This window comes from Colias eurytheme, chromosome 9 (assembly GCF_061535395.1).
Source record: "Colias eurytheme isolate Ceu_HAF_F1 chromosome 9, ilColEury1 Martin Lab GWU primary, whole genome shotgun sequence".
NCBI lineage: Eukaryota > Metazoa > Arthropoda > Insecta > Lepidoptera > Pieridae > Colias > Colias eurytheme.
In genome coordinates, this window is record NC_142988.1 from 302,051 (window position 1) to 325,370 (window position 23,320).

The 23,320-nt window shown below is 32.9% G+C and overlaps 1 protein-coding gene and 1 non-coding gene across 2 annotated transcripts in view; one reads left to right on the forward strand and one right to left on the reverse strand.

Moving 5' to 3' along the window:
* The window catches only part of LOC149905510 (uncharacterized), a 38,080-nt gene that overhangs the window by 12,679 nt on the left and 2,081 nt on the right, over nt 1-23,320 (reverse strand). Inside the window, exon 2 of the mRNA XM_090105243.1 lies at nt 2,758-2,831. Coding sequence (XP_089961369.1) covers nt 2,758-2,831 — 74 coding nt within the window. The remainder of the gene's footprint in view (nt 1-2,757; nt 2,832-23,320) is intronic.
* On the forward strand, nt 13,923-14,004 carry TRNAS-UGA (transfer RNA serine (anticodon UGA)). The gene has a single exon. It is a non-coding gene; the product is annotated as a tRNA-Ser (tRNA).

Genomic DNA, 23,320 nt, shown 5'->3' on the forward strand with positions numbered 1-23,320 from the left:
TTCATTGTAAACAGGATTGAAGTCATCACTTTAAAACTTCAATATTAAAGAAGAAAACGTATTAAGATACAAAAGAAACAACTGCAAAAACCTGCATCGAATTGATGCAACGATGATGCATTCGAGTAACACTATGTAACGAAAGCGAGTGCAGGCTGGAGGCTGGCATATATTCGATCGCAGGCATTCCTCCAGATAGCGAGATGTCATTATGTAGCGAACCGCGTGGGGTATGTAGCTGTTTGTGTTAATTCATGTTTATTTTTGGTAGTTATGTTTGCAGATTCGAGTATGTATTTATTTATGAGTGCAGGTTTCTATGAATTGTAACAATTATAAGCTTGTCAGAATTTTACCATAAGAAGGTTATGTTATAGAATATGGCTATATCAATAATAATTTATATATGCATTCTTATTGTTTCATTCAGTATTGGTTTACTCTGTTTCACTGCATTATCTACACAGTCGTTAATCTAGCTGAGAAATTTTATAAAAAATTAATGTTCAATTTACTTAGACTAAAGAATAAGACGTTACGTTTTTGCCTTATAAAGGCGTATACACGGGTCCTGGGAAATATAAAACAGTGTGGAAAGGCGTTTAAATGCTGTCACGCATTAATAACATCGATTAGCGCACAATCAGCCGTCAAATGGCATAATAATCAACAATCGACAATGGCGCAATTAATCACGCATTTGAGACCAGGCGCTTTCAGCTGTTCAAATACTTTTATTGTTCGAAATCATCTTACGAGGATACTACAACTTAAAACTAGTGGGAGTAGATCCTTGGCAAAAAGTAAATTGTAAATCGAATGGAATTTTTAGTTATGTCAACTAATGTGTGGAATGTAAACCCAGTCAAGACGAATCGGAATATTACTCATCGATATTTAACTAATTAATCTCTCGCAAATAAACCTCTATGAACGCTTAATTCATGTACGGCGTGGTTATTCACAAACATTTTCATTCAATATAAGTGTTTAGATTTCTCCCATTTTTTATATTCACATACCACGACGCATTTTAATAACAGTTACTATGAAACGGTGCAAACAAATAGCTTCGACATTTTCCAAAAAGCCCTACCTATCTACACAGGCTTAACAAAACAGGCGGATTTGAAGAATTTAAATCCGCCAAACCTTCGAGGTCAAAGTGTAACCGTGAAATTGTCAAATTAAAGACCTGGCAGTAACTGACCACAGCGCGCTGTGAGTCACGCGCGGAATGCCGCTCAGCAGGACCCCCCCCTCGCCTGTCTAGTACGCATGGGAATCGCATACCTGTGCCCGCACCCGGCGTCGCGCGCTAATCAGCGTGAGGCTATTAGTTTTGGTGATTCATAGATATCCGTTTTGGAAGATACGATGATTTTTGAAAAGATGGTATTTTATGTATGAAAAATAAGATTATGAAACAAGATTAAAAAATCTGTTACTATTGCACTACTGTAAAAAGTATATCTCCGATGCTGATGCCAAAGCCACTTTCTCCATTGCACTTTTTCATTTACACCTTCTTCCCTCTTTAGCGGAACGGAACATGTTTACATGTGTTATATGAATATTTATTCGTAAAAATGAATATTTATATGTAAAAGCAACTAGTACTGTCTGTTACTGACAAATCATTTAACAGCTATACTTGTCATCTGACCCTGACCCTCCCACGGGGGCGGAATGTATCACACGCCCACTCGCCAGACTAGGCAATTGGGCAGGATGACTGCGCTAATCAACTAAATTAACTTGCAAGTGAAGCAATTTATAAACCAGACTATTATTCAAAACGTTATGAAGACTATAGTTTAAGAAGATCAGTATTTGCAAACAATAATGTATAACAATATAAGAAACAAGAGCAACAACAATGAGTAGATTAAAAGAAGAAAAAATAGTGTCATGTGTGATGCAGACGAAAGGGCCTTGACTCAGGAAATATTTGGGGAAGGGAAACTTTAATAATGTTTAATCGACCAGTAACCAGAAAGGTATCATATTATATTTAATTATGAAATCTAAAAATATAAAAACTGTAAATTGAACTTCTTAATAACTCATGAATTAATCTACAATTAAACACTACTACTTCCACTTCTCTACTGACTAACAAAAAGATTTAGAAATTTGAAACTGCACCATCCTAAGTAAGACATAGAGTTAAATTATAATAGGGTTACTATGAATGATTTCAGGCCGTGGTTTTGTCAAAATTAGTTCCAATATAAATTGATTGCCACAATTAAAATCGCGTGTTTAATACATACATTTATTAATAACTTAAAAACTGTTGAGTTATAATAAATAGTTGTTAACACGACCTAAATTAAAAAGAGCAACAAGTGGAAAACATTCCTCACTCGACGAAACCTGATCACTAGACAATGGTGCAATGTGCTGACTGCGACTGTTACAAAATAGATAAATGCTTACTAATAAATAAATAAGCTTATTAAATAATAACTATTTAATTTATGTCTTATACTTGGTATATAACTTTTTATAGAATTGCAACGATTACAGTATTTATGGCAATTTATGACATCACGTGGCATGGTTTTAGTTATAATTTCACGTGAACTGAAATTTCAGCTATATCTTCTGCTTACGAGTTATTAGCATCGGAAGGTAAAACCTTAATGAAAAAAATATTAAGGTTTCTACACTATAAAACTATTCATTTGCTAATTAATGAATATAGTACCTACCAAATAATTGTACTTATATTAAAATTTACAAAAATCTCACCTGCATGACTGAAAGCGATATGTAGAGCAATGAAGAGAAACAAGCACTTCGGCAACGCCATGTCGCCTTTCGATCTGAAACAATTACATATTTTATTAGTACTAAAAGTACAATACAAATTTAGTACCTATAACAGAAAAACTAGACAAAAATATTTTTAACTGCCACTGTAAGCGCGTAACTGTAGCGTCAAAGCGCTTTCAATTGAGCTTTCTTTGTTACTGCTGTGCCCACAGTTTGTGCCCTAATTTTTAACAATACCTAGTCTAAAGTAAGATTTAACTTTGTATTCATAGTATTTTGTCAATTATCATAATATTAATCCCCTTTATCCATCCGAATGTGTAAACCTTAAGTAAAATAAAACCTAACTTCGTTTGCAGCGCACCAAACGAACAAATTGAACATAGGTTGAAAAAAAGTGCATTTATTTTTAGCTAAGCGGTCTTATACTGGATAGTGGATATAAATACCATGATCGACATTACTACGATCTAGTCGGATGCAACGCAAAAAGCCTGCGGTCGCTGACCCCGCACGAGATGGCTGACGTAACTTGTGGTTAGTTGCGATCCTGTGATGCTTCATATCGACCCCATAGAGATAAAAACACCTCTGTATGGCTTTGTACAGAGGTACTTGTAGAATAAACATTTGTATGGTCAGTGGTCTATAATCTATAATATGCTATCATACATAAAATAATACTACCAATAGAGTATAGAATTTTAGATGTTCTGTATTGGTGGTTGAAGATTGTGCAGATTCATGAGTTTTAAGCTTTTTGTCTGAACTACCCTCTAATAACAAGTATTGACAGATTGGTTATAAATGTTGTAATTATAATTTTATGTTGTTCACGTGAATACTGCATTGATTGGTCAAGTAGAGAAATGCAATTAAATTAAATGATACCCCGAAACTGAAAGCCTCAAGTATGACCTCCCTGCCTTCTTTCTGTATATTTTACATTCCAATATTTTAATAGAGGTCGCTATAATCCAAAAAGCTTTGAGAATGGATGCAATAAGGCTAATGTATGTTTATAATCAAATTATTTATAGAACACTCTCGTTGAAAATACACTTATGTACATAAATAGATACAGTATTACAACTTCAGGAAAACCGTTATTCTTTTTGTATGATTATTCCATATTAAAAAGAGATATACAAGGTTTATGTTTTAGGCTAATAAAGTAGAAAATAAATTGTTTTCTTTCAGTCGTTTCGTGAAAGTTGGCAAGTTTTGAACACAATGTTTGAGGTTTTTTTTTAAATATAAATACACTGTTAAACTTCAAGTGAAAGTCCTGTCTGATGGGCATAAATAATTTAAATTTGATTCCTTGTAGAAATTCACAATTAATTTGTGTTCAATAGAACAATAGCTGTATTTAAAATGAGTTTTAGTAATTTGAATAATTAAAATTACTATAAATTGAAAACAGTTCAATATTCAAATAATAATGGCAATAAGCGCTAATAACCGATACTGAAATAATAGCAATTAATAACCATTTAATAAATAAATTATAATAAATCATGTCAAGCTTACTATTAAAAACTTTTGCAATGACTGATTTGTTCCTTTACTACCTAATAATGAAAGATGTAACACAAAAAATTAATCAACGCCAATTTATAATAAACGTAATTGAACATCAATTTATAACAATATCCTGTCAGCAGTATCTGGATCAGTGGTTGCAACGAGTAATAAATATTAATCGAAATAAATTACAACAAATGGTGTTTGAATAAATTCGTTCGCAATTGAAAGTATCCATCTTTCACTTTCAAGCTGTCGCGGCTCATGAAGAGTGACAGCGGAATCGAACCCACGACCCATTTGCGGCGTATCTGATGTAAACTGTGCCACAGTTGCCGCAGGGTGCGCGTCCAGTGAAAGATCTGCTATTGGATGCTATGCTGAGAATCATGATTTAGTAATTACAAATCACGTTTTAGTTCTGATGAATGGAGGATTATTTCTATTTTTAAATTGTTATTAAAGCCTATCTGTTAGTGATCGCTATAGAACGATCATCGTTACAAACCTTGTTATTCGCATTTCCACATTTTCATTCATTCATCTAGAATTAAAGTAACAAGAAAATTATTTCTGTATGCTTCTAATAAAGTAACTCGACTTATTCAACCGATTTTGCTAATTCCTTCACTTTCTACATCACTCCCATCATACCCAAGTTAAACTCAGCTACATCACATATAGCTTGGCAACAACAGTGGAGGTTTGTCGGATTGACCGCGTGTGTCCGGCCAATCATCCAATCGGTCCAATTGAATGATGACCGTGGGTGACACCGTCCCCTGCCGGCTTCCGTGTGAAAGCATAGATGCTGTGAGATTGCATACATCGATACTAATGTTATTGTTACTTTTTAAATCATAGTTGTTTCTAATGAACGTGGATTAAAAGTATAAGAAATACGTAAATATACAAATAAAGTAGTAATAAAGACGAATGTCGATTGTCACGACTACCACAAGTTGTTTATAATGTCTGGCTACATAAATTTAATGAATAAAATAACTCGTTATAAATATTTTTAGCGCGTTGAAATTGAGGTAAGGCAATTGTAATTACATTTTATATATTTTTTACTAGCTTACCGCCCGCAGCTTCGCGGTTTCTTTGTCTAAAACCTAATAAATTATATACATACTAAAACCTTCCTCTTGAATCACTCTATCTATTAAAAAACCGCATCAAAATCCGTTGCGTAGTTTTAAAGATTTAAGCATACAAAGGGACATAGGGACAGAAAAAGTGACTTTGTTTTATACTATGTAGTGATGATGATTAAAAAGATGAGCACGAGGACCTTCTGATTTCCGAACCGTTGTTAAAATTTCAATTTTAAAATGTCTAGACTCCAGATAAAAGATTGCTTTCTTGAATTTGTTGGTATAATCAAGTGATTTCAAACTCGATGAGTGATGACTTCATCATAAGAGAAAATTTGAATAATGACAGTTCAAAAGGTCCTTTAGTTTTTTATGATAGCATTTCCTCAAACAACAGCAACTTATTACAACACCATATTAGGACGACATTATATATTACTACAGTTAACTCTTCCTTTACTAAAATATTTACACCTTGAAGAAATTTAACAAGTTCTTTAAATAGTGTCAAAGGTTATATGATTTTTATGTAAATCATTGTTATTCCCTTTTTTATTGTTAATCATAAAGACCTCTTAATAAAAAACACAAAAGATAGAAATAATAATAACCTCCTCCTTTTTTTTGAAGTCGGTTAAAAAATAACACAATAAATACAATTCAAGTTGCATTCATGAACTGATTATGAATTAATACAGGGAAATAAAAACCACAATGCTCTAGAATTCTAGTTCTAAGTTCAAAATCTAACCTGTGTGTGTTGCTGTGCCAAAAATTAAAAGTAGAAATAAGAGAAAGGTCCATTATTACATAACTATTGGCACCACTATTCCGATCGATGCCAGTAATATTGTCTAATCGCCCAAAAGCGGAAAAATACAAAAAATGTTGGTTTATAACATTTTTTTTAACACGCAACCGGAATGCAAGTAAAATCTCAAAGCAATAAAACAATTAGATGACCTAGAACGCCCAGCGATAAGTTTTCACTTCTTTTCATATGCATAGTCAGCATCCTAAATGAATTAATTAGTGAGATTTTTTAGTTTCAGTTTATTATAGCAAAGTATCTAATCCTCTGTTGAGCATTATATATACTAGACAAAGCATTTTTCGATTAGGATCAGGAATTATGCCTGAACACAAACACAAAAATGCATTAAAGGTAATAAATCTACTAGAGAAAGATATTTTTGTGATCTGATTTTTAATAAATCGTTTCCTGATTTAATTTGAAAAATCTCTATGATGACCGAATTTCAATTTCAAGAATATATTTTCCACTAAGCAATGTAATAACTAAACCTAATCATAACATTATTATAACCCAGCCAATTTAAAAAGCGCCACGGACCAAGGAAGATGCACTAGATAAAACCTAAGTATCGGATAGGATGGGTGCTATTTATAGCAGAGTGGTTACCACGGGATGCAACCGCGTTATTATCATTACTCTGATAATGGCCCCGACGCGGACGGACATTGCTTCTTGAGGAACAAATGATTTAGAATTCTTGGACGTGATGCGAGTGCCTCTTGTTTGAGATCGTTTGTACTTTGTCGCTTTGCTTTGGTATATCTTTTGGTGGATTTTGGATGCTGGAACCACTGGCTGAAACTATTTTCTGCGTAAAGATTAGTTTAACGGTTAACAAATATGTGGCAGTTATTTCGATAGGTACATCAATATTGTATGGCACACGCCGAATCTCAAATATTCAGTAACATTACTCCATGCACCCTATAGCTTTGATATGATGAGACATACTTTGAACTATTTTTAAAAATAAGAGGTTTTGGTTTTCCATATCCATTTTCTGAAAAGCTTCATATTGAGAACTACAGAAAATATATCAAGGAGATATAAACTCAAAGCTCCATTCGACTATGATTTAACTTTTCTTTAAAGTCATAAATTTCTCGACATCCACTAGCACTCCGAGTTCCGTCTCATCACAGTAATGTGCTCTGGGGAAATCTGATAATAAATAAATTTAATTAAAAAGCCGTGTAAATGAAATGTTCGGTGCATTGACCCGAAAGCAAAAAGGCGGGTAGCGGTCGAGGCGCCAGCGAGAAATCGGAATAACGCCGCTTTTGTTATTTTTTTATCATTTTCCAATCGTGCTACTTCATTAGATTCTCAGAGGCGTAAATGCCTCGTGGATACTGGGTATTGGTTTTTTCAAGCTTTGTGTATTCGAGGAATAACTGTAACGAGCTTTAATAGTATTATACTTTAAATTAAGTGTCAGTAATGTAAGGTAAAGAGGAAAGACTTGACTTGTTGTAGGTACTTATCTCCGTTCAATAACTTAATTAATCTCTGCCGAATAACATGAGCTGCATATTTTACTCATGTCAGTTTAATATATTTGCTTTTGACAAACTATTTAATATTTATTTACTTAGATGTAGTCACAGGATGTAGTATTTGATTTTGGCGAGTCAAAGAATTACAAAAATTCCGCGTCATTAAATGTCTGCAAATATTGGTACACCGAGTTCTGAAAGAACGTGAAAAAAGTTACTATTACTATAATATTAGAGAAGTTATAAAATATAATTACCTATTGGTACCATTTAATCAGAAAATAATCTAGCTTGTCACACAAAATATTTCAACGGAAATAAAAAAAAATTATACACTTTCCACGACCTTCCTCGATAATCTGTACAATTTTGTTTCTAAGAAATGTTTATTTTATCACTAGATTTCCGCCCGCGATTTCTTCGTAACTCTGTAAAGTTGCTTTGCGAAGCTTGCATCATATGTTATAGTTAATTTCATGATTTTTTTTATAACTTTGAGCTTAAGTCTGGTTCAATTAGCATGCGATCTTTAATCTCAGCAAGACCTATCAAGCATTGTATCTACTATGGTCACTAAGACCATCAAGCACTTAATACGGAATGCGCAAGAGCGCGCGCCGCGTAAGCGCCGCTCGTCTGCGCATGCGTCAATGAGTGTACGCCGTTAATATTCACTTGACGCGCGCGAGAGCGTCACGCTGCTGCTGTATTTGGTTTTGTAAACCTCGGCTTGGCGATGAGCTGCTGAATTATTTATTTTTCTGAAAGTTTTTTTGCTTTAAAATGATTAGGATGCAAAGTGAAAATTGTAATTTCTTATAAAAACAGTTGTATTGTAAAAAAGTTGTAAAAATAACGCATCAAATGCGTTTACAATATATTTTTTGAAAACTTGTGCAAAAATTACCTACCGTGTAACCAAAATATATCGAATTATAATTTAATTTAAAAAATAAATTTGATCTGTGTAATTCAACAACATTATTCTATAAAGGAACACGAACTACGATAGTAAAGCAATTTTTTTTTTATTGTAATAAATTATAATCTTCTACTGTTATCTTCAATCTCATCTGATTTTTATCTAGGTTCGCGTTAGAGATAACTTTAGCCTCGTTTCACACCAGTAAAGAATGATTGGATGTTATAGAAGGGAACTTTTGCAAAATAGGCTATCATTTCTATGATGAATATAGCAGCATGTGTGCGAATCAGAGCTGTGCAAAGAACAGTGCGAAAGCTCATAGAATGGAGCTTTGGGCTGAAATTTCTCTCTTAAAATTTTGTTACCTATGGAAAAAAGGTCATCTCAATATCTGCAGCTGCAGCAGTTACTAGCCCATTTAAAATGTATGTACGGCTAACGCAATAAAACTAAAAATTACCCCAACATAGTACCGATTTCTAATATACAGAAATTCAATCATCAAGCCAAATAAATTATTCATCTCTTGGTCTATAATTGTAATTCAAATGACGTCATCTACTTAGAACATTACCTAAGGTTGCGTCTTCGTGTGCGGACAGAATGACTTACTTAGCTTGATTCATTACCACTAACTTCTACACTACTTTTACCGTGGGATTAGCAAGGTTCAGTGATAAATTATTGAGAAAATCTGATCTAGAAATGTGTGGTAATTAAAAAAGACGTGTGGCACTCGGGGATTGCCGCGGTAGAGCTATTGCATGCTATGCCTTCAAGCCACACCTCCGCGCCCGTCGGAGTGGGGAGCGTGAGGTTTTTCGTTACTAAATTTCTGGATTCGGTCCCTGCGCTCAAGGCCCGCGATAGAAGCTTTGCCATAGCTTAAAAATATATGTTATCGCCTGAAAAAAAACCTTCTTTACTGGAGGCCAATAACCCGGCCAACCCATATTTCGAGAAAAATAATTGAAGTCATAACTTGGCCCCAAAATAAACTGACCTAAATGCATCTAACCGTTTACGATGCAATTATACAAACACACGTTATTGTTAACTGAAGAAATAATTTAATTCCTAATCATTGTTAGCGTAAATATTTAATTATCTCATTTTGTATAATAATTTATACGTTAATCGTCTCTATATTTCACGGTAATCAAAAAATTAAATGTCCGACGATATAACGCATATATGTTAAAAGAATTTTGAAACATCGTGTACTTTCTAGTTTATTTAATAGCTAAACGAAACTTAAGTAATATAAAATTACTGTACTGGTATACCCTCTTTATATTTTCCTATTACATTACCATATTAAATTTAAAACTAATGAAGACTGATTATATTTGAATAATAATTATAAGTTATCATGCTACTCAATCATATCGCAATATTCAAATAATATAGGGACGATCACACGTAAATACAGTTAAGGTTCAAAGCTGCATTCACAAGGTATGTAGTCTAATAAGTATTAAAGACTGTATGCTAAACCAGACAATAATCTTTCTCTGTGCCTTACTGTGTGCCAAATTCACCAAGACCCTATCCGTCATTTTTGCAAGAAAGACGACAAGTAAGCAAAAGAACAGTTTAACTAAATACTAACAAACAGAAAACCTTCACAAAACTTTCGCGTTTATAGTAAGCAAAATAGTATTACTAAAAATACATAAATGACTTCATTTCACGCAATACAGCCAGCTAACTGCACACGTGACTCATCGCAGGATCGCAGTTTTTTCTAGACTTTTTTCAGCCTAGTCCATACTTGGCGCTGCAAGCCTCAAGGCAAATGCGAAACGCAACTTTTTATAAATCTTATTTATATTTATTCAGACGATGAGGATGATGTACGCGGAAACTTCTTAATTGAACGATGTTTTAACTAATTATTTATTAAATACATTGAAGATGCTTGGATTTGCATAAATACGAGACGAATATTTGAAGCATTTTGTTTAAATATTAAAATTTAAATCAATGTTAAATATTATCTAACTTAAGGACACATCGTATAGCAGTAATAATTAAAATGCCTAGACTTTCAGAATTTAGAACATTTAAAACATGAGATTGATATGGATTGCTCTGAAGATCTCAAGTTTCTTTTTAATTCAAGAAATGTTGAATACCTAATCGAGCAAAATGTTTGACTAAAGAACCCGCTTCAAACATAGTTCTCGTCAGCACTTCATCCTTCATATAACCACCGTGCCTCGATCCCAGCGATTAACGAATAACCATACAATAAAAGATTACCTCCTCACAATGACACACAAAAAGACAAACTGGAATTCGTCACAAGAACAATGCGCATTGTGTGCGATACGTCACACCTGTTGCGTTACATTCGGACCCGTTACAGACAATACGATAATCGATGTTTGTTTTATCAACGTTTAATTAATGGCTTTTATTTAAAAACTAGCTCTTCCAAGCAGTTTCACCCGCATTGCTTCGCTCCTGTTGGTCTTAGCGTGATGATATATAGCATATAGCCTTCCTCGATAAAATGGGCTATCTAACACCGAAAGAATTTTTCATGTGATTAGCTTATTTGTAGTTCCTGAGATAGCGTTCAAACAAAAAACCCTTCAGCTTTATAATATTAGTATAGATTAACAAAAACTAACTTTACTTAAGATCGAGTGGTATCTGGACAAAAAATCGTCTTAATCCAGGTCAGTGTCTTAACTCTTAATAAACAAATCAGAACAGTAGATTCTGCGATTCAGTGTCAGAAATAAGAAAAAAAAACACTCATTAAACTAAAATAGCCTTAATGTTTATGTAAAATGAAAAAAATCAAACTTTTACAAACATGTTTGTATTGGAAATTGGAATACTTATGTTTTTTTTTTTTTAATAATACGCGATAATACTTAACAGTTAATGATACTTTATTAGATCAGTAGATATCCTATCACACAAATTTAAAAAAAGTGAAAGTATATAAGAATGCCTTTAAATGATTTTATCTTTTTAAACCAGAACTGCTGAACGTATCTGGATGAAATAAGGCAACAGAGATTTCAGCGATACAAGTTTATGGGTGGTGACGAAGAACCACCATGATGATTGCTATGGCATAAAAAATACTATGGATTACAGTCGGTACTGTATGAATAAAGCCGCGGGTTTCAATAAGTTTACAATTTTTAAATACATAATAGAAGCAAGTTGTTTTTTATTTCACTGATTACTTAGCCTTAATTATTATTTATTGCATGTATTGTACTTTATAGGAAGTCGTAGTAGGTATTATTGATTCTATAAAAATAACGACAGCAGACAAAGTCTAGACTGAACTGAATTTAGGATAGTGTAGTTTAAAGCGGAAGACACACTGTAACAGATACGAGCGTGTGCAATTAGCGGGCATTGTTACAAAACCAGCGGGTTTCAGGTGCCGTAGCTATGAAAGGTTCGACAATGAATGCAATGCTAAATTATTGGCATTTCAGTATTTTTTCAGTGAAAAAATTGTACTCTCATTTCAATATATTTTCAGTAAATGAGAATTCAACGTTGTTACAATGTTTATATCGACCTTTCTGAACAAAATAAAACAATTTATTTTTTTATTTTTTATAACTCTTCAATAAAATTGTACAAATAAAAACCTCTTACTATGAATTTTAATCTAGCCACATTGACTCCCTTTATTTCAACAATTAATAGCAGATAATATAAAATGTAAAAATTATATTTTCACAGTAATATTACAAGGACTTAAAATTTCGATTGTTTGTTACGATTTACACCAAATCATGTTACCCGTCAAGCCGGGTCAAGCCAAGCAAAGCCAGGACAAGGTAGTATTATATAAAAGTACCAAATATTGGAAAGTTAAAAATTGGAAATATTAGAGCAATGTTTCACGTTATGTATTGGATAACAATCTTGACACGCAAACGCAATAAAACATTATGTAAGTATGTATACATATAGTTGTATCGTCTGTTTACATATGGCTTACTCATCCTCTTCATTAACACAAGGTTATTTTTTATCCTCAATATCCTAATGTGGACCAGTTTGTGAATATGGTCTTCTTTGAGGTCTTGATGATTTCCGAACGAATATTTGTACGTTATGTATTCTCTTCGTGTATTCTATAATATGTTATGACTGTTACGAATAATAGGTGGTTTAATTTAAGGGCAACAGGTTGAAAACATATTGGCACTAATATCTCTGTTTACTACGCTTTCACAGCTACACCACAGTAGCAATTCAGATGAAATTTAAGTATGTGTAGTGATGGTGAGACTGTTTAGATTTTGAGGTTGAAAAACTTCTCCATTATAGAATCATCCATACTAATATTATAAATGCGAAAGTAACTCTGTCTGTCTGTCTGTTACTCAATCACGCCTTAACTACTGAACCAATTTGCATGAAATTTGGTATAGAGATATTTTGATACCCGAGAAAGGACATAGGATAGGTTTTATCCCGGAAATCCCACAGGAACGAGAACTATGCGGTTTAAACTTCTTTGACTGCGCGGGCGATGCCGCGGGTAGAAAGCTAGTAACAAATAAAACATCTAAATCTTCTATACAATCTAAACAAACATTGACTTTAAATCTCGCCTTATAGGTAGGTACTTCTTCGTTACAATTTCAAAGTGGAGATCCCAATACTTCGAGGTCAATAAAAACCCTTTCGTTGACATCACAAAATTCGATTTTGACGAAAACAATCGATTAATCATAATTTTCGAATTCTTAAGCTTATAAGCAGGTGCTAAGAGCTAATAAATCGACACAAACACACAATATTGACATGCAAATTCCACTTCAATTACAATGTAGTAAAGTATACATTTGCACACACATGCTAAGAAATCATTTACTTATCAGCCAAGTGATTATAGGAAAATTCTAATATTTGTGGACAATTGTAAGTCTTATCACTGTATAATACGGGTGACATTTGCGTGTGTGTAGATGAAATTTATTTGATGTATGTGAATAATTGTATTGAAGTGGGTCATTGACAAAATATGCCGTTAAATCAACGCCTGCATGCGGGGACGATGCACAAATAATGAGGAAATCATATTTAATATATGTATTATGAAAATTCGTGTTAAATATTAGAAAACATGGTTAATAGATTAATTAGTAAATATACGTGTAAAAAAATAAAACAGAATTATGCAGAATAGAATTGAAAACATAAGTTTTATTATTACATGGACAGTGTATACGCGCACTTACTTTCGTTAAGTTAGAGACCAAAATTTCGAGACAGTCTACACAGCTGAGGTGTCCGAGTGGTTAAGGAGTTGGACTTGAAATCCAATGGGTTCTACCCGCGCAGGTTCGAATCCTGTCCTCAGCGATTTTTTTTATTTTTCATTTAGAATTTAGATTGTCCATTTTAACATGATTCTAATTAGCTAACTAATTTAAGCGAATAATGGTATCCCGTTTTTTTTTTCAAAAAAATATCCAACATTATGAAATGTTATCTTTTGTTATGTTCTTGTTATTCCAAGAAGTGTAAAATATTTGACTTGTAAGGTCAAATACGACCACCTACGAGTTTAACATACTTAAAAAATTTCTGAAATTCCTCACATGTAGCCGCGAGACTAACAGTACCAAGAAGTCGGTGACTTAAATGTTCATATTAAAACATAAATAAATATTGGCAATACAATACAAACATACCTGTGCAGCGACCTTCGAAAAACTACGAGAATCGAATGCGAAAACTAGTTGGTTTTCCCGATCGTCAACGTTATTTGGTATTCTGTGTGACAAACTAAATCTTTGTTCCTGGTCAGATGTTTCTAGACTCAATGTTTGTTGATTTAAAAAATAGATTTAAGTTGTTTTTACAGTTTATATTTTATAGACTTGAAAGAATGCCCAAACGTCAAGAATTATGTTAATATATCGAAACATTTTCCAAATCTGATAATCTCAGAAAAGGCGACACGTTATTCGGATGAAGTCTACTCAAGCCACCTCAAGCTGTAACTTAGTTAAAATATAAGGAGAACTGCTAGGTTAGTTCAAAAAATGCACCGAGCTTGACAGAATCGTTGATAAATATTAAAAAATGTTATGGCGATTCAAAAGTGCTTTTATAAGAAGCTTTGAATAAATAAATGTTTGAGATTGAGTTTATGTTATATGTATCTTCCGAGTTTAGTCCCTTTCGCATCATTAATTACCTCTTAATTCAAGTACAATAGAGAATTTATGTCATGAAAATTATCACATACATACCCAACGAACTTACTCCCGTCATATATTTACAACGCACCATATAAGATTTCTACACAACATCTTGCAATAACAAAAACATAAATTGTATTTACCTCAAATATTAATTTAAGTCTAGCAAGGTCACTTCAGCTTGACAGAATTCGATATAGCTCCGTTAGCGTAATGACTGAGTAATAACTTCACGGTCACCTAATTAGTATGCCCCGAGAGACGTCCCAGCTTCAGGAAGCTGAGTCAGGCGTTTTCCTTTGATTAATACTTGGCTTTGTACACGAGCGGACGAGCTGCGGAGTTTTGTTTGGCTAAAGAATAGGAATGAACTATGTATATAAAAGCTAACTGATTGGTGTATCAAAGCATATAAAATACACATGCAAACGTCAACTTTTGTATTAAAGTTTTTTGTAAAGACTATGGCAATTAATGCAATTATTTAAAATTGAAAATGTATTTTCTACCTACCAAACTTAAAAGATTTATAAAAGGTATGGCTAAAAAAGCGAATAAAGCTAGATTGGTCCCATCCCAGTTAAAGAACTAAAACGAATTATTAAGTGGTTATGAAACCAAAAACAATAAAACAATTTCAAGTAATCTGATCTCTGAAAACCAACTCTTGTATAGACGCCCTAACTGACCTCCACTTATCTCAATGTCAACTAATTCTAATAGTTTCCACAAATTCAATGCATTTATGTAACAAATTGTCACAGAGGCTTCCTTATTGTCGAAACTTTGCGATGGTAGCCTTGCGTGTATTATGCTCGTGCTAAATCGTTCCTAATATGTGACCGACACTGTTGAGACAATTGTCATTCTATTACAAATAGCCGTGTAACCTCTATAAACTATTTTTAATGATAGATTTTAAATACAGCACGTACATATCGGTATATGTGAGATATGGCACATCGATAATAGTGGAGATAGATCGGATAAGGATGCTGTTGCTATGACTAGAAATTAATTTATGCTGGTAACTTGATAGGAAGATGTAATTGAGAAAATAATGAAAAAACGTCGTTATTTATCTATAAAAACGGTAGGTATATAAACATATTATTGATATGAACAATCTACTAAAACATTTTTGATTATACGTCACTGTAAAACGAAATATCTTCAAAGCATAAACTACAATACAAATATTAAAAATAAACCAAATCTAATTCGACCACCGTCGCGCCAATAAAAGCGATGGCGCCTCGTCATTAAGAGAGAAAGGAAATAAGTCAGTCAATCAAGGCAAAAAGCATCGAGACAGATCACAGAATAAGTGACCCAGATCGCTGTATGACCGATACAAGGTCAACATACAATGGGATGTGAATCCAGTACACTTTCACCGATCGGACACTAACGGTAGTGCGTAACGGTAACATTCATTTTGTTTCGATTTTTAATTAACAAATGAAAATCGTAGTCCGGTCTGACGGCTTCCCTAAGATTTGTAGACGGCAGTGTGGCAGACATTGGCATAAATATTCAAGCAAATGTGATGAAAACTTGTTCTTTGGCGCCTTTTTTAATATGGACCCCAAAAAGAAAGAAATCCATATATTATGAGAAAATATCCTGCCATTAAATGTAAACTTCCCCGAAAGAAGTAATGAAAATTAAAACAATTCTCGCTACATTTAATCCATTAGCAATATGAACCTCTAACCTAATTTATTATACTTTTATTTAAAAGCCTACAAAAAGATTCTTAGAATAATAATTTTCTCAGAAGCAGGCAAATTTTCAATTAAGAACCATTGTCTAACCATCCATAATTTTGTGAAGGTTAATTAATAATTATCTGTTGACTTTTGTCTAGATACGAATAAAAGCTTGATCCCAAGAAGAGAAAAGGCAATTTAAATAATTGTGGAGTAAAAAGTGAAAAATTTAGGTCACATTGCAAGTGGTGTCATCTTTGTAGTTTACGAGAGTCATTGTGTCAGCTCTGATGAGGTCGCAATGAGCACTTTCAATGACATTTGGGTTCACCGCATCAAAATATAAGTAATAAAAATATTTGTGGAAATATGCAAATATTCATACATTACCAACACTTTCAGAGTTGCATACAAATGTAGGGTCAGACTAAAGGATGGATAATTATTGTTGTTTGCCAATATTTTAATGATGTTAAAAATATCCTGTACTAAATAAATGAAAAGAATGAAAAAAGTTCAATATAAAATTTAAGAGTTATGAGTAAAAAATATTATTCTTTATATTCCAGACAGATTGCATCCAAATAATGCTGACTGCATGAAAATAACTATATTACCCCACTACTACAGTACTGTGATCAACGACTGTGACAGTACTGCCTACGTCTCCTTCCTTGACGGCAAGACAATGTCACATTTACTAACCCAAGCAACAAATCACCAGACGCAAATTTGATCGATAACCAGAAATTAATAAAGCAGCGTCGCCCAGCAACCGTAACTCAAATTAGCATATAATGAGAAGCACAAAGCAATTATTTGCATCACACTGCAATGATCGATTCGCCACGCAGCACGCCTCAGCTGGGCCTTGCAAAATGGACACGAAATAAGCACTAGGTTTATTAGTTTTTAGATTACACCTCCTTGCAAAAGAAATTTAGTTTTTCGCTCACTTTATGGAGCCACTTATCCTTGGCCCGTTTGGGTTATCCAGTGATGGAAACAAATATGAAATATAGCCGACGTCACGTGGAAATAATGTTGCTTTCTTCTTGTAAAGGATTTTTCTAATGAAATGATAATTTTTGAGCTTATTCCTATCACACATTAAAAGTACAAATATTCCTCTTTTCAATATTAGTAAAGATAGACGATCATGAAGATAAGAAATAACATAACAAATTCAAACTTAAAACATTTGATGGTTTAACTCCCAAGTCGTTTCGGGAAACCCAAGCGAGTTATGTGTGTCAGCATGAATCAGCCTGACTAACGGACACAACTGTACTTCGCAACACAGACCCGTCTAGATTTACTCTCAAGTCTAGATTTGCTTTTAAACGATGGCTCTATTTAGAATTATTAATTATTAGACAAATCTTTATTTTGTTTAATACTTTAAAATGCAAATTCAGAAAGACGTGATTCCAAACGACTCTGTTACGAGTTTGAGGATTGGTTTTAAGGAATTAGTCAATTCAAACAATTTAAATAAACAATGTATAAACATATTCAAATAAACTATAAAATCCTAGCAATCTTTAAGAACTGCGCCAATTTTGTGCACAATGCTCATAATAATAGACAGGTAATTCAATACATTACAACAATAGTCATTTGATCCTCACTTCCACATCTGGCCCATACAACACATTTATGGCATATTTGCACGTGACAATGAACCCAACAAAGCAGTTGCAGAATGCAGTCGCTAATATTATAGTACTTATATACATATTTAATATTGTCAGCACATGCACAATATCAATAAAAATCACATATCCAAAAGGAGGCCAAAGCAATTCAACGTAAATGAGCATTTCACAAATATTCTCACAATTATTACCCACGTTAGTATTCTTTGCACAACTCCATTTAACTCTGAACCTCATACTGATCTAATTAGTGAGATACAATCTTGACATCGTAATAGGAAGCTGTTAACATCGTCTTTGTTTAATCTATTCAAGAAGCTACCGGATTCATTATGCTAATTCTAAAAATATCATAAAAAGATTAATAGGTACACAGTTTCAAATGATAGTGTCGATTCGTATGAAAATAGATATGAAATATAGAAAATAAAAAAAAATAAAATAAAAAAATAAAATAGATATTAAATAGATTATGTTTTTAATTACGCATAATTAAGTTACAAATATTTTCCCTCCATAATATCTAGTGCGATATACATATTATAATAATAAGATTTAAATGTTTAAGATAAAGAATGTTTGCGAACTTATTGATTTTAAACATGCTGTATCTTACGCAATTTTTTTCGTATTCTTTTATCGCTATTCTAGAATCTGCACATGATTTCTTATCTGAACCAGAATATAACCATTAACATATGAAATTATGGAATTTAAACAATGGTCAACGCCAAAGTTGAACGCTAAGGCTCGATAGGTCTTACTTGCAAAATGCGTCAAGATTTCCCTTACCTTATCCTAATCGACCTTGAACACCCATAGAAAGAGTTACCCACCACATCGATTATTAGCATGGACAGTGTTATACAATGTAATCCATCAGGTTTCTCAACTTTTACTATTGTCAAATTATATATGTACGATTGACACTCGCACGCATGGCGACCGTCGCGCATACCAACGGAGTTTATGTATGCAGACCATGCAGGGAAGGAAAGTGGAGACAATTTTACGACATGCTATGGATCTCTATCACTTTTTATAAAGCTTAAAAGTAGCAGACATATCCAGTGTTGAAAATATACAGGAATGAAGCTAGCAATGGAAGATGCGATTGATTCATCAACAACAAGTAAAAATTACTATATTTTGTCGACATTGTAAAGGTAGAGTAAAACCAAATGCCAAGCAGCAATCATCGTGCATTCAATCATAATTTAAATTAATGCTCTCTGATGAACACAAGGACAAGGGGTTGGGGACGAGAGAGAGCTTAAATTTTACGTCTAGACGTTTAACCTACGGAAATGACAGCCTACTGCAAGCGTTCGACGGATTACTGATGGAAGAACACTTTCTGATAATATTATTTTCGTTTGTTAAACAAACTTTGGAGGCGTTCGAAAAATGGCATATTTCTGAAGAACTTATAAAGCAAAAAAATTAATGCAGTAGGATATGCAAAGAAAATTAAAAAGCTATTAAGTAGATAGAGGTACAATTCAGAAGGAAAAAGGGATAATTATTTTCTTGAGAATGATTGATGAATTTTTAAGAAGGTATCATTTCCCTGAATGTGTGAAAAATTAACTCCAAATAGAAAGAAAAGTGAAAAATAATCAGAATCGTGGTTAATAATCAGATAAACATAGCACTTCTAATAATAGAATTGGCAAATATTGTCAACAGTGTTATATAAAAACCACAAGGTTTACGATATCAAGACATTGATCGGAACATATAGTGTTAAATAATATGGCTATAAACTTGCCTGCAACTATTTGCAAATTGCATAACAAATTTATTTTTAACATTAAAATATTGTACTAGAACCTGCGACCTGTTTAAACAACCTTATGAGCTTTTGGGCTTTCAATCTATTATTTGAAGGTAATCTTATCTATTCTTTATATACGTATATATAAGCATATGAAAGTTCGAGTAAATCTAAGATTTTGTAAAATATTCCAATAAAACATCATAAACATTATGACAAAGTTAAACTAATGGTGACTATTCATTATAATTATACATCATTTAAATGAAAGACGAAGGCTTTTATGCGAAAACACAAACAAATTTAGTTTAGTTTTTATCTTCAGATTTGAATACTATAAAATAAATTAGTTCAAGGCATCCCAAATTATCACATTTATAACTTCCTAAAAGAAATCCGCAGATAAATTAAACCTCATAAATATTAGATATCAATATTCTACGATGTATATTTCCTTTGAACATTAGAATATTTTGCGTGATTGAATAACATAATTTGGATTCAGGTTATAAACGTAATCACTACCTACAACAGAATCTAGACTGAATGGTGCTAATTGTGCAGTTGGCTGACCATCTTTGCATATATTACTTAATTGTTACGTGTCTCCTTCACACAAACAAACTGAGGTGCAAATGTAATATTATCAACAACCAGGGGTCAGGTCGAAGGTGAAATATTATGTCACTGAAGAATTTTTGTTTATTTGCATATACAGACATAAATTAATTGTTACAATATCCTCTCAATTTTATGTAAATAACAAAAAAATGCGTTGTTCTTTTATTTGATTAAAGTTTTAGATAAAATTATTGCAAAAGAATTTGTTTTATTACCAACGTTTTAAATATATGAACACATTTATTGCAGTTTACTCTTTAAAAAAAGTTCTTATTTTGTAAAATCACTCTGACTAACTCTTGCTCTCAGATAAACCTTGTGAAATGCACAGAGGTCGGCACTGAATAACCAATAACTGCACTACATTCCTAACTCCTGTCTCCTATTCAACCAGAGTACCCATAGCTTCAGAACTAGAAGGATTGGCGCCAAACTGCCACAAAAACATTACGCAACACTTCGCTTCGTATTCGCCGCGCGCCGCCGCTCAATTACGATCCTAATTATATAAGTGACTTATCGGCTTTAACCGACTGCGCTGAAGGATATTCCAGTCAGCTCACGCAGGACAGAAGTACGCTGTTGCGAAAGTAACCTTTTAGACTGTTGGCAAGGAATTTAGAGCAACAAACTAAAGCTACCAACTATGATTCTATTCTATTAAAAAATAAATTTCTATCCATTTGTTTAAAAATACTCTGAACTGAAATGTATAATTGACTGCTAACCTATCACTGAGATGCAAATAATTAACCAAAATAGATCTAGTAATCTAGGTCCTCAAAATTCAAAGCGATGACGACAACACAAAAGGACTCGAAACTTAATAAAAACACATTCCTGAATATTACTCATTTGCTGTAAAAACTACACATCATACATTTTTTATGAATCGCGAAGTGTAGCCGTGACCACGGACCCAGAATTAAGAGCAAAAAATCATTAATTAAATTAAAATAATATAATTATGATAAATTTTAAATCCTTGATCCAAATCGTGCTACATTCTTGAATATAAATTAAAAGAATAACTCGTAATCATATCGCACACGCATGATGTAGACTAGTTAGCATAAATTGTAATGTTACGCACAAAGTGACGGAAAATGTAAACAACATAGAAGTGCCGGAATCCATAATACATAATAGAAAAGGAAGACTTTTTAACAATTCACATAATTCAAGTTTTATTTTTACGACAAAGCAGCTTTTACAGTTCCATCAATCTCACAGTTGCTAAAAGCACAGAATATTATTCAAGTTCAAGATTTGTAAACTTTGGGAAATATTGACTGTCGCTGAATTAACGAAACGTAAATTCATGATTTTTTACGTTCCTAGGTATTATTATTATCAAGCAGCTTAATCGACATTCGAACAGTTAAAAACCCATAAAAATCATTACAAACATACGAAAACAAATGGATTAGCAAACAAATCCCACCTAATTCGGGTCTGCATGACGTATTCCGAAATTTCCAGCAATTTACTTAATTGAATTCACGTCAAATACTCTGTGTCAAATACTAATCGGCGGCATCTCACGCGCCACGTGACGTCACGGTGCAATATTTTGGTAATACGCGAACCCGAGGTCATTGCGTCAACAATTAAAATTCCTTGGCGCCGCAGCCTTCGGAGATCGACGCGAGATCTTCAATAAATAAGCCTTCTTTTTAGTGCGGAATGCGAGCAGAGGATCCATAACGGTACTTGGATTGCTCCTGGACATGTGTGTGTACATTGCTGCTTGGTAAGTGTATTTGAACCGTTTGTTGGTTGAAAACCAGCAATGTAAGATAAAGCTCATAAGCCGCTTAGCGTAAGGAATGCGAATGTTTTAATACCTTTACTTAATTATTGTATAACGATTATAAAATGTATACAGCATATTATAATAAACGTCATATTAAAGTACCTTTTTGTTGGATGAAATGTTTGTAATTATATGCATAAAAATTTCAGAAAAATAATTAATTTAAGCATGCAATTAAAAGCTATATGGCAAGAAAAAAAGTTTAATTCAAAAATCCAGTTTGAAAATAAAATATCCACTGAAAAATAGATAAACAATGACCATAATATATTATAGTTATTTTATTATAAATATGCAAACAATTATATTATGTATACTTAGGTACTCTAGGAGAAACATAACGAGAGAAAATTTATACATACAAATATTAATATGGATAATAGACCACTCAATAGCAAGGGAAAGTTTTGTTTTATTGTGTGAGGCTATAAACGTCTATAAAATATTATAATTTCTACGTATACCAGCATTACGAACGCTTCCAAAGTGGGCTCAGTAAGTGGCACTAGTTTTGCGAATTTATTACATCTTGTGTTGTTTTATTGTTTTATCTATTAAACGATGACACATATTTTGTGTTAAACTTACTTTGAAAATCATTAAATCAATAAACCGAATTTGTAGTAATTTTGTAATTTATTGCCTATTAAACCTTTACATAGTGTATAATATTATAGTGTAATCGGATTGATTTTGTAAACAACTATAATTGCAGCCAAAACCATCAGGATGACCTAAACGCTGTATTACTATTTCCCATTTTTAGCCCATGATTTTTAGGCCCTTTTTGTATTTCTTAAGAGCTTTGCACGTAATTGCAATTAATGATAATAATCTCGCTGAAACACACGTGTCACGATGTAGTCGAAACAAATTGGTGCCTTAAC